General features: G+C 43.0%; 1 protein-coding gene across 2 annotated transcripts in view; it reads right to left on the bottom strand.

Moving 5' to 3' along the window:
* Positions 1-12,346, bottom strand: part of NPNT (nephronectin) — a 94,107-nt gene that overhangs the window by 80,579 nt on the left and 1,182 nt on the right. For both annotated transcript variants that reach the window (XM_074950711.1, XM_074950712.1), the window contains exon 2: positions 10,340-10,440. In XM_074950711.1, coding sequence (XP_074806812.1) covers positions 10,340-10,440 — 101 coding nt within the window. The remainder of the gene's footprint in view (positions 1-10,339; positions 10,441-12,346) is intronic.

The following is a 12,346-nucleotide window of genomic DNA, read 5'->3' as shown; positions in this document are numbered from 1 at the left end:
GTTCCCCCACTGCCTCTGGCTGGGCTGGCACCCTGGGAAAGCCCAAGACCCTCGTGCCCGGGGGCACTGGCCTGGAGGAGCCAAGCCCTGCATGTGCCAAACCCCCGCACAGCGCTGGCACGGGAAAGCCTCTCTGCCCCTCAGCTAAGTTATGGAGTGGCAGGGGAATGGAGAGGAAGCGATTTCCAGCCTGTTCAAGCCCCAGACTTACAGTCTCCACAGCAGCCTCTCCACTCCCTACCCCTCCGCCCTGAGTCCTGCCGCCAGGGAGCGTGGGGCTTCTCTGTCCCCTAGGCACCCTCCCCTGCTGAGCCACCCTCTGGCTGGACTGAAAGGAGGTGGGTAGTGGAGCACCTACAGGGACACAGCTCGAAGAATGTCAGTTACTGCACAAGGTGGGTAACCACCTCTTCTCCTTCGAGAGATGTCCCTGTGTGTGGTCCACTCCAGATGACTGAAAAGCAGTATCTCTTAGAATGGTCAGGATTTTGGATCTGGTAAGAAAGCTGTTAAGACAGCTCGACCCAGTCGGGTGTCCGATGATGGACCCTGAGTGAGAGTGTAAAGTTTAGTAAACGTAAGGCCTGACGCCCAAGTGGCCACCGTGCATATGTAGGAAAGCAGGACGTTGCAGAAAAATGCTACGGAAGTGGACACGGGTCTAGTAGAGTGTGCCTTGATTGCAGCAGGAGGTTGGACTCGCTTCAGCTGGTAACAAACTTATGCAGTCTGATATCCATTTGGATAGTCTCTGGGTGGAGATCCCTTTGCCCTGAGATCATTGAGTGATAGCTATAAAGAGCCTAAGGATCTGTCTAAATGGCTTCGTTCTGTCAAGGTAGAAGGATAATGCTCTACGAATGCCAAGCGCGTGCATTGCTGCCTCAAATGCATTAGCATGTGGTTTTGGGAAGAATGTTGGAAGGTGAATAGGTTTATTTAGGTGAAGGGACGAATGCACCTTAGGAAGGAATTTAGGATGTATACGAAATGTAACTGTCTCTGAAGAAGGCAGTATACGGAGGTTCGGCCATCAGCACTCCAAGTTCCCCCATGCAGCTGGTGGATGTAATTGCTACTCACTCACTTTTCATGGATAGGTGTAAAAGGGAGTAGGTAGCCAAGGGTTCAAAGGTTGTATATCAAAGCTGTGAGGGCCAGGTGTAGGTCCCATGGCTCAGCCGGTGGTCTTATATCTGGGTAGAGCATTTGGATACCTTTGAGGAATCTTTTGGCGACAGGATGGGCAAAAAAACAGTAGCATTATCTACCTTGTGGTGGAATGTTGTGATTGCCTCTAGGTGAACCTTTACTGAGCTAAGAGAAAGCCCAGCTACTTCGAGTTCTAGAAGGTAGTTTAGAATCAGTGGAAGAGGGGTGGAAGCCGGAGGGGTGTATCTGGCAGAACACCAAGTGCTGAACCTTTTCCATTTCTGCAGATAGGTAGTGAGCGTGGAGTGTATCCTGCTGTGTAATAAAACTGCCTGGACTTGTACTGAGCATGCTAGTTCCTCATTAGAGAACCACTGAGTAGCCATGCTTTGAGGTGGAGCATCGCTATATTGGGGTGATATAACTGGCCCCTGTGTTGTGATAGTAGGTTGGGAAGTGGGGGAAGCGAGATCAGGACAAAGCAGTACCATGGTTGCCTGGGCCATGTCGTAGCAATTAGAATGGCCTGGAACCTGTCTGTCCTTATTTTCTGTACCACTCTATTTAGCAGAGGTATTGGTGGGAATGCATACAGCAGAGTGTCGTGCCAAGTGATCTTGAATGCGTATTCCAGAGAATGCTTTCCCAGTCCTGCTCTGGAACAGAATGTTGGACATTTTTTGTTGATTGTAATTGTGAAGAGATCCAGCTGGGGATAGCCCTAGCTCTGGAAAATGTTGTGTAGAATGGTGTCGTTTAGCTCCCAGTCATGATAGAGGGGGAAGGATCGACTGAGCTCATCCACTGTGGTGTTTGGAGAACCTGGGGAGATGTGAGGCTGAGATGTGAATATTGTGTTGGAGGCACCAGTTCCAAAGTTTTATAGCCTCGGTTGCACAGGGATTGAGCTCCCCCTTGTCTGTTTATGTAAAACATGCATGAGATATCATCGGTCATGACTCTGATCATGTGGTCCTTGATGAGGGGAAGAAAATGGAGGCAGGCATTGCGGACAGCTCAGAGCTCTAGGAGGTCTATATGAAGCATTGTTTCTGTAGAAAACCAGAGACCCTGAGTCGGCGTGAGATGGTCCATGTGTGCTCCGCAGCCGGTGAGGGATGCATCTGTCATGATGATCCTGCCGGAAGGGACCCCAAAACACAGGTTGAGAGAAAGGGTCCACCATATGAGCGAATCTTTGACTTTTGAGGGCATAGTTAGCAGTCTGCTTAGTCTATGCATGTTGGGTTTGTAGACTGGCTAACCAGCCAGTCCTGTAGGCATCGCACGCAGGCGTGCGTTTATGATGATTAATGTGCATGCGACCATGTGGCCTAACAGTTCTAGGCAGTCTCGAGTGGTGACTTGTGGGCTTCTCTGTACGCTCACAATTAGGTTACTCAGTGTGTGAAATCTGTCCTTTGGAAGTGATGCGAGAGCTGTGGTGGAATCAAGGTGGGCTCCTATGAAGTCTAGTTGCTGGGTAGGATGTAAAGTAGATTTATTTATGTTTATCTGCAGGCCAAGGCTGTGGAAGCAATGTATGGTTCTGTGGTCCCTCGAATGGCTTCCGAGCAGGTATGAGACTTCAGGAGACAGTCATCCAGGTAAGGAAAAATAATGATTCCCTTTTTTCTAGGTGTGCTAGAATTTTGGAAAAAACTCAGGGAGCAGTTGAAAGGCCAAAGGGCAAAACCCTGTACTGGTAATGATCCAAGCCCAACACAAATCTGAGAAAGAGTCTGTGGGCATGGTGTACAGTAACATGAAAATATGCATCCTGCAGGTCGAGGGCTGAAAACCAATGTCCTGTCTCCAACGCCGGAATGACTGTTGACAGTGTAACCATCCTGAGTTTTTGTTTCTTGACAAACCTGTTTAGTTATTGAAGATCAAGAATAGGTCGCCATCCCCCCACTTTTCTTTTCGATCAAGAAATAGCGGGAATAAAATCCCTTCCCCTGGTGTTGAGCGGGTACCCTCTCCACTGCTCCTAGTTATAGAAGATGGTGCACCTCTTGACAGAACAAGTGTTCGTGAAAGGGGTCCCTGAAGAGGGACGGGGAGGGAGGGCATGATATAGCCCGATCGGATGATTTCTAGGACCCATTTGCCTGTAGTGATAGCTTCCCAGTTGGTGAGGAATGGGAGCAGATGGTGTCCAAAAGGATGGATGGTTGCAGTAGGCGCTGGAGTGCATGGGAGGTCTTCTATACCCTTGACCAAGGCTTCAAATCTGCTTGTTTGGTGGAGGGGGTTGAGATGCTGTGGATGGTGGGGGGCGTCATTGTTGGGTTCTTCGTTTTTGCTGCAAATAGCTTCTCGCCATCGAAAGGAAGATCTTTGACAGTGTTCTGTATCTCCCGTGGGAAGGAGGAGCAGCTGAACCATGAGGCTCACCACATGACAGTGGCTGTGCTGTTGGTCTGGCGGCCGTGTCAGCAGCATCAACGGTGGCCTGAAGAGCCGTATGGGATATCATCTGTCCCTCAGAGACCATGACTTTAAATTGTTGCTGCTTGCCCTCAGGAATGTCATTAATAAATTCCATGAATTTAGCATAGTTCCTGTGGTCATACTTTGCTAATAGAGCCTTATAATTTGCCACCCTAAATTGTAAGGTGGAAGATGAATACACTTCATGGCCAAATAAGTCCATCCTCTTGCTATCCTTATCAGATGGGGTAGACCAGAAATATTGCTGTTTATTTTTCTAGTTGGCCGCCTCAACCACCAACGAATTGGGCAACAGGTGTGTAAAGAGAAACACAGAACCTTTGGAGGGGATGTACTATTTGCAGTCTGCTCTCCTGCGGGTTGGGGATATAGTGGCCGGGGTCTGCCATATGGTTTTAGCTGGTTCCATGATGGCCCCATTGATCGACAATGCTATTTTGGAAGACGCGGTGAGTTGTAAAATGTCGGTAAGCTCGTATTGGTGTTCAGACACTTCCTCAAGATTAATCTTGAGCTGATCAGCAACTCTTTTAAACAAATCCTGGAAGTGTGTGAAATTGTCAGCTGTTAGTGGCAGAGGCATAATAGCCTCCTTGGGCAAGACAGATGAGTGTTTATTAGTTGGAGAGGTGTCAGGTGCGACGTCCTCTGCTGGTGAAGCTGTTGGTTCGTCTTGTAGCTCAGCATCATTGTTTGTGGTTGGGGGAGGAGATCTATGATCCTCTCTGCGTGAGGTAGGACGAGTGCTAGAATGTCTCTTATAAGATTCCCAGGGATTCCAGCATGGCCATTGGCCGGGGAAGGGTATGGGTGGTCCCATCCAAGGGTGGCCATACCAGGGTGGGAATTCCCTGGTATATGAGGAGTGGGATCGAAGATGTCCTCCAGTCACAGATGTCTTAACAGGGGAAGAAGAGCGTGGAGAAAAAACGCCGTCAACATCCTCCTCCTCCTCACTCGAGAGGTGTGAAGGAGCAGGGGCTAGCTGTAAGTAAGGTGCTGATGGTTCCGGTGAGAGATCAGTGCCTAGTAGAGGAGACTCTGGGGTGGGAGAAATAGCCAGGTCTCTATGGTGGAGAAACTGGGCTAGTGTGGCGGCTGACAGTGCTGAATGGTGGTGAAGCGCCGTGTATCGAGAATGGGCTGATGCAGGAGGCAGAGTCTGTACTGACCGTGCTCTGTGCTGTGCTGATATAGCTGCCTGAGGCAGTATCTGCACTGTAGGTACCTCATGCTGAGCCAGTGCCAATGGTGTAGGCGCTGTAGACCCAGGGGTCAGCATTGAGAAGTATGGCACAGGCAGCATGGCAGGGTCGGAGCTTGAATCGGTGCCAAATTTGGATCTGTCAGCGCTGCAGCAGTAGTTCATGGCATCAGTGTCATCACATTAGTCGGTACTGGGTTCTTGTCAGTGACCGACGGTGCCACATTGGAAGCGGGCAACTCAAAGCCTTGAGCCTTGGCACCGGAGCGTGCGGCCATCGATGGACAGTTGGTGCCGGAAGTGCCTGGAGAAGTGTATGTGCTGAGCCACGGAGCGGCCAGCACTGACAGAGCTGAAGTCGTCAACCACTGCTTGGAAGATTGTGCTCCCTGAGAGGGAAGGAAGCCAGTCATTTCTTTGCCATTTTTTTAAATCCTTTGAGGATTTCGGTGGTGAATTTTGACGGGAGGAAGAGTTCTGGCCCGGGACTTTTCCAGGAGGATGAGCTTCAGTCTGAGGTCACTGTCCTTCCGAGTCCGGGCTTTAAGTTTACTATAGAGTACGCATTTTGGGGGTACATGAGATTCCCGCAAACATCGTATGCACTGAGAATGGCCATCAGAGTTGGGGATGGCGTCTCTGCATGTTATACATCTCTTGAAGCCTGGAGAACCAGGTATATTGGGAGTCACTAACTCTGAGGTAAAGACTTTTTTTTTTTTAATAGGAGATAAGTAATAAAACTTATCTAAATAAGTAACAAAAAACTAATTAACTACTTGAACTGTATCTAAATAAAGGCTATGAAGAGTGAAACTAGTGGGACTGCTAAACTCTGTCTCTGGCAGTGGATGGTAGAGAAGGAACTGAGGAGTCCGGGCCGTGCACACGCTGTTCAAGCACTGACAGAGTGTAAGGCAGGCACCACATGTGCATGGCCCGTATGGGAACTGCTGCGAAAATCTCTGATCAAAGGTGCAGGGACGCACCTTGCCCTGAAGTGGAGCACCCACAGGGACAACTCTCGAAGGAGAAGAGATAAGCTCAGCAAAGACACGGGCCAGGTCATCTCTTCCCCTTCATCCTCCCCTGCAGCTGGAAGCAGCTCCCGTCCCTTCCCTCCCACACAGTGCCAAAAGGCAGCTGCTGTCCACATTCTGGTGTGAAGCCTGGCAGAAATCTGGGGAAGAGAGGGCATGTGACCCTGAATGTGCTTCCCCCCCCTTCCCCCAATGTATTGCCTTGGGAAGACACGGTTCCAGGTACCGGGAGAGGCGGGTCTGTCCCAAGGGCCCAGCCAAGCATGGAGGGCAGAGAGCGCCGGGCAGGGATGGTTGGGTCAGTCGGTCACCCCTCCCTGTCTGGGGGTTGGGGGGAGGGTCATGTGTCACCCTTCCCTGTGTGAACCCTAAAGCCTTAAAGATAAGAAGGTAAATAAAAAGAATCCAGCTACACAATATTTCTTTTTAATGGAGGCTCAGTCAGCTTGATGTTAATTTGAACATTGTACAACAGACCGTTGTACAGCATAGTTCTGATTGATTGCCATTGAACTCGCTTGAATGAGTAATTTTACCAGATGCCCCGTATTCAGGGAAATATGGTCACCCTAAAGTTACCCCAATTTAAACTCCCTCCAGACTTTCTTCTCACTTCTGAGTCTGGTCCATTGTAGGTTTATTTTTAATTCTCACTCAATACTTTTTGTCTTTGCATAAATGAGATTTGTTCCACTGAATAGTGGGCTCAGAAGTGGCAAAGAAAACACATGGCTAGTAGAAGAAGCCCTGTGTATATTGAGGACCCTGCTTATAGAGAGCGATTCTGCTCTCACTGGGAGTTTTATTTTACCATAATGGGAGTAGGAGAATAATTGCACACCTGCATTTTTGGAAACTTTTCAGTGATTTCCCTCTGTACAGTAAACACTCCGAAAGTTCCAAGCGAGGCCTGGATTGCCTTTTTCTATTCCAGCTCGATCTCTCATATTGACCACCAGCACCCTGAAATGGATAGCTGAGGGCAGATTTGCAATTTAGTTGCCAGCATCAGAAAGATTCACTTTCATTTAGTTTAACCTCCCATCATGAGCTACAGGACAGAATTTTCTAAAGGACTCAGCATCCATAATCAGCCAGATTTCCTCCCCCTCCCACACAAGAGTTTGTCTCCCATTTAAGCACCAAAAGGAAATGCCAGTTTTTCCAAAAGAGCTCAGCATGTTGGAAGTCATTTGGCCATAAGTGTCTCAATGGGAGCTTCTGGGTGCTGAGGTCTTTTGAAAATGTGGCCTCAACTGTGGGCATGGAGCACTGAAAAAATCCATCTTTGAGCTCTTTTGAAAAGCTAGTTGAGAGTGAAGACGATGTAAATAATAGGCTTGGAGTTTTATGTTTTTAAAAATATAGCAGAAGAGAGATAAGGGGGAGATTTTTGCCCCCATTTTAGTCTACAAAATATTTTAAAGGGAATCTGAAAAAAAATTATTCTTACAGTCACTATGAATGACATCATCCCTATTCAATTCCAAAATCCAAACAGAAAAAATATGAAAGATTTAAGTAGTGGGAATTAGTATAGATGTGCTTGCTGCAACAGAGCAGCCCCTTATAATACAAGGCCACCCAAATAATGACATCAGAACTGCAGGCAGTCAATGTTTCTAAGCTTTTAACATCATTCAAAAACAGAATCAGTAGCAAAAGGGGAAGGGTGTACCATCCAGTAATGAAAGCAGTAAGTAGCATAATGTGAACAAACAGCAGAGACACACCATGACATCCGAAAGGATGGATTTAGCTATGCAACTGTTTTCTTTGTACTACATCTGTAAATATTGAAAACTGGTGGTCTGTAGGAGCTGCTGCCATTTTGTCAGGCATAGTTGATGCAGCATGTGACAGAGACAATGCTAACTATGTATTATCTCATGAACACTTAGCTTTTGTTCTTCCTTGTTTTGTTATTTCCCTTAATCTAAAATAAAATTCTAATACAAAATTTAGACTGGAATAATATGGTTACCCGTGCGTATGAAAAAACCTCACAGTAACAATAGAACCATTTTCCCCATAGTTCATGAAATACACATGTAGGAAGCATCTGACTCCTTTTGTTTCTATGACTGAATTCTAAAGACATTAGGATAAGATGCCTCTTTGCAGTTAAATAAGTAATAATAATAATTTTGTAGCCTTGACATACTTTCCAGTTATCCCTGTTGGAAGCAGTGATATCAGGAATAAATTACCAAATATTCCACCGAGTTTGAAACAGAAGATATGAAATTTTCAGAATAGCAAACAAATGCCCATTTTTCACATAAGTAGACTTGAAAGCATGCCCACAAAGTCACTTAGACATGTCAGTTAAGAAATAAGTAGAGGGATGCCCATCCATAATTAACTTCCTTTTTAGAATAATTTTGGACTTGACTCTGTGCCTGAATCAAATCTAAGCAGTATGATTTTGAAATCTGTCAGATTTTCAAGGACAATTTATGGGTCAACTAACAACAGCTCCTGTGACTAAATAAGAAATATTATGAAACTATGATTTAAAGAGATGGAATACTCCTCTATTTTCTGTTAGAAAATGGTTAATTGTGTCTTGGAGACATATTCAGAACACTACCATAATTCTGAAACATGGAACATACACCCTTAAAGAGAATACAGACCACAGGGAAAAGGGGGAGAAATCTTTAAAGTTTGTGTGATGTCTTCCATGCTGCCAAGAGACAGAATGGGGGTCTCTGTTACCCTCCCATTTCATAGCTGGTAATTGCTTTAGGACAGCAACACTGTAATTTTCAAGACAGTATCAAATTTTACTCCTTGAACTGTAGGGACATTTTCATGCCAACTGTACACAAAACTGAAAAAATTAAGCTCATCACTATTTTTGCTATAGGGCAATAAAAATTCACTTTCCACTTTAATTACATATTTTGTGCCATTATCACCATGAGCCATTCACTTCCTGAAACTATAATACAGGACGTACATCAAAGCAGAATTGGCAGTGGTTGGGAATTGAAGGTCAAATATGAAATACAGATTGGTTTCCATCTGAATGTTACCACCCTGGTGAGCTCAGCTCATTGTCACAACAAAAGTGAGAACTTAGCTGGGGAAAGGGAAACCAGGAGAACTATTTAGTAAAACTCACTTATGCCTTGCTGCTTAGAGTATTTGTAGTATGATACACATGCTCTCGGTTTGATTTTCATTTGTATATTTGTGTTATAAAAGATGGCCATAGATTCTATTACCCTTGGGCGCAATCCTTCCCTTTACAAATGTTTATATCAGGGAAATGACTATTTCTCTTACAAACTGCAGTTCTAAAATCCAAAGGACTGATGATGTGGGCTCATGGGTGCTAAATAGAATTCCATGCTTGTTATATTCCAATAGCACTTTACAGCTATTTTTAATTAGTCATCTTATTATCCTTTCAATGCTGTACTGTATTAACCTTCTCCCTTTATAAGTGGTAACTATTATTTTTATTTACAGATTTGACCAAAACCTTTGCTTAGAGACTAGACTGGGATCTCTGCTGTCATTTTCACCTGCTGCTTTACTTTCACAGAACTGCAAAATGAGCAGTAATCAATGTTCACCTCTTAGCTCTGCTTGTATATTGTTTGGCAGAAATTCATCTAATTTTGCAAGCTTTTGCCTCTGGATTAAAATGCAAAAGTTTCCAAAGATCTGATCCTGCAAACACCTATGGGAAACTACCCACGCGTTAAGTATATATTAAGTGTTTTCAGGGCGAAAACCTATAAATGTAACTGAGATCTCTTTCTCCCACCCTGGAAAAAAATCTGCACTTTTGCATTGCTCTGCTTACCAGTGTAATGCTATTTTTTAAAATTGATTTAATGAAGTCTTATTTATATGATTATCAATAGTTATAACAAGGATTATAACAATGGAAAAAAATTCAGATATGTCTCTATTAATATATGATCTATTAAAAGGACACTGTCAGGTTGATTTAAACCCGTAGATTGGGTTATAAAAGAAGGCTTTAACCTAACACCAATAAGGAACATTTCCAAGATGTTTTTGTTCAAATTCTAGCAGTAGGTTGTTTGTTTTCCCTAGGATGTAAATATTTCCTCCCTGCAGTTTTTGCAATCCAAAACACTGCAGCCTTCTCCTAGGCCATGAGAGCTAGAAAGTGAAATTGATGAGAAACAAAAGAGAAATTGACTTGTCTATTTTCATTGCCTAAACAAAATTTAATGAAAAAATATACCAACCAACAGTATTAATAGCAAAAGAGTAAATTAGGTTCAATATTTCTTTCAGCTTTAATTATCTATAGTGCTGTTAATAACACAAATTGCTTCTTAAAACGTATGTTTTTTTAACCTGACCGTGTCCCTTAAATATGCTCCATTTATGTCATAAACCCTGCAATTATGTGTGTATGTGAATATGTGAAATCTAGTCATAGGTGTGTACAAGCCCCTTCTAAGTGGCTAAAAGCCCCAGCAGTGATAATACTCACGTTGACATTGCCCCCATGACTGACGGGCCCAGCCCCAGCAGCAATCAATTCTACTTCCAAACCGACACAATCCCATAGAGGAGACTATTTGTCTGGGCCACCTACACAAGATAGTTAAAAAAAACAAAAACAAAAACACCCTTATCTACAATTCATAAATCTTTTTTAAAGAACGTCCATGCTACTTTTTAAAATAAGTATCTTTCTGGTTAACATAAATATTTATAATATCTGCTTTAATATTAGTCTGTAGTATTTCTGTCCTAGTGTAGAACTCTGACAGTGTGTGTGTGGGGGCGGGGGGGTGTTAACCAAAGAGACATTTTAAAACCAGAAATAGCAGCACCTAATACACTTTGTAGCATGCTCACTGCTGCCACTCACAGGATGGTCATAAGCAATATTAGATATCTGAATTTTACAACATTTATAAGTAATAAACTGTCATCAACAGTGTTTCAACTTGATTTCACAAATCTGAAAGTTAAGTTGGCTAAGTTTAAAACCTGTCCTAGAAATCAAAAATTAAGACAAGTTTCTGTCTTGCAAACAGGCAATAATGGGAAAAGGGGAGTTTAATTTTTTTTTTTTTTGGTCTCATCCCTGTGAAATGAAATAGGTTACATTTGGAGTCTTAAATATTCAGAAAGCAATGTCATAAAATTATTACATTTTAACAACAATGTAAAACAAAACAAGAAAAAACTATTTGAACAAATAATAAAAAATAAATATTTGGTATGTGCATGTTAATTGATTTCCATGTACAGTAAAGCAAAGTTAATGTTTTCATTTGAAAACCTATTCAGTCTTTCTTTATACATGAACTACTCCCATATTTGTGTTTAAATATTTCACCAAATTTGACACAGTTTAACAATATTGATTACACACATTCCTGTACCTCAACACTTATTTTCACATTTCATTTATCTAGATTCATGTTTAAACTTGAGTTGCTATTTTTTTCAGTATATTGTTTAAATGCCTCTTGGCACTACTTAGGTTTGTATGTTATATGAAGCATTTTTAAAAATCTTGCGGTATATGTCCATAAGCACTTGTGTATAATTTTTAATAATAATCATAATAATTTATTTGATGATTTAATAATAATCATCAGGAACAATAGTTAATTTATAGGCACATATATATACAAAATGTGTGTGTGTGTATACACACACTTTGTATAAATAAAATTTGTATAATTTAGATGCCATGAAAGACTGCCTACAAAGCCCCATACCTTTTTAAATTGCTTTATGCCAGGTGATACGCAAGAGGGTGCATTACTTCTCTACTAGCCTCAGCTAGTTCACCTCTGTCAACAAAGTCCTGAGAAGCAAGAAACCAATTCAGTCTTCCCAGTTCATTCATTTCAAGACCACAGTAAGCTTTACAACAGCCAGGTGTGGTTTTTTTTTTTTTGGTTTGGGGAGTGGGGAAGAAGAGTGGAGAAGAGAGAATGTAGAGAGGATTCCACTGGAGGCTAAAACCTCAAGGCTTCACTTGTTTTTGACCCTAGCTTGAACTCCAATCTCCAGAAGTGAGAATGCTTTGCATCAGTCAGACTTTCTACATACATTTTTAATGATCCTCTAAAGCAGGGGTCGGCAACCTTTCAGAAGTGGTGTGCCGAGTCTTCATTTATTCACTTTAATTTAAGATTTCGTGTGCCAGTAACACATTTTAATGTTTTTAGAAGGTCTCTTTCTATAAGTCTATACTATATAACTAAACTATTGTTGTATGTAAAGTAAATAAGGTTTTTAAAACGCTTAAGAAGCTTCATTTAAAATTAAATTAAAATGCAGACCCCCCAGAGCGGTGGCCAGGACCCGGGCAGTGTGAGGTGCCACTGAAAATCAGCTTGCGTGCCATAGGTTCCCTGCTTTAAAGGATCAAATCATCCAGGACTTGTTGTGATGAATTATACATAGATAATACACAGGTTGGAATTTTCAGCTGTACTGATGTAGCCTGTAGGAGTATCAGCTGCATAATAAA

Source organism: Natator depressus, chromosome 4 (assembly GCF_965152275.1).
Source record: "Natator depressus isolate rNatDep1 chromosome 4, rNatDep2.hap1, whole genome shotgun sequence".
Lineage (NCBI taxonomy): Eukaryota > Metazoa > Chordata > Testudines > Cheloniidae > Natator > Natator depressus.
The sequence above is the reverse complement of the archived record's forward strand: the minus strand, read 5'-3'. Positions and strand labels throughout refer to the sequence as shown.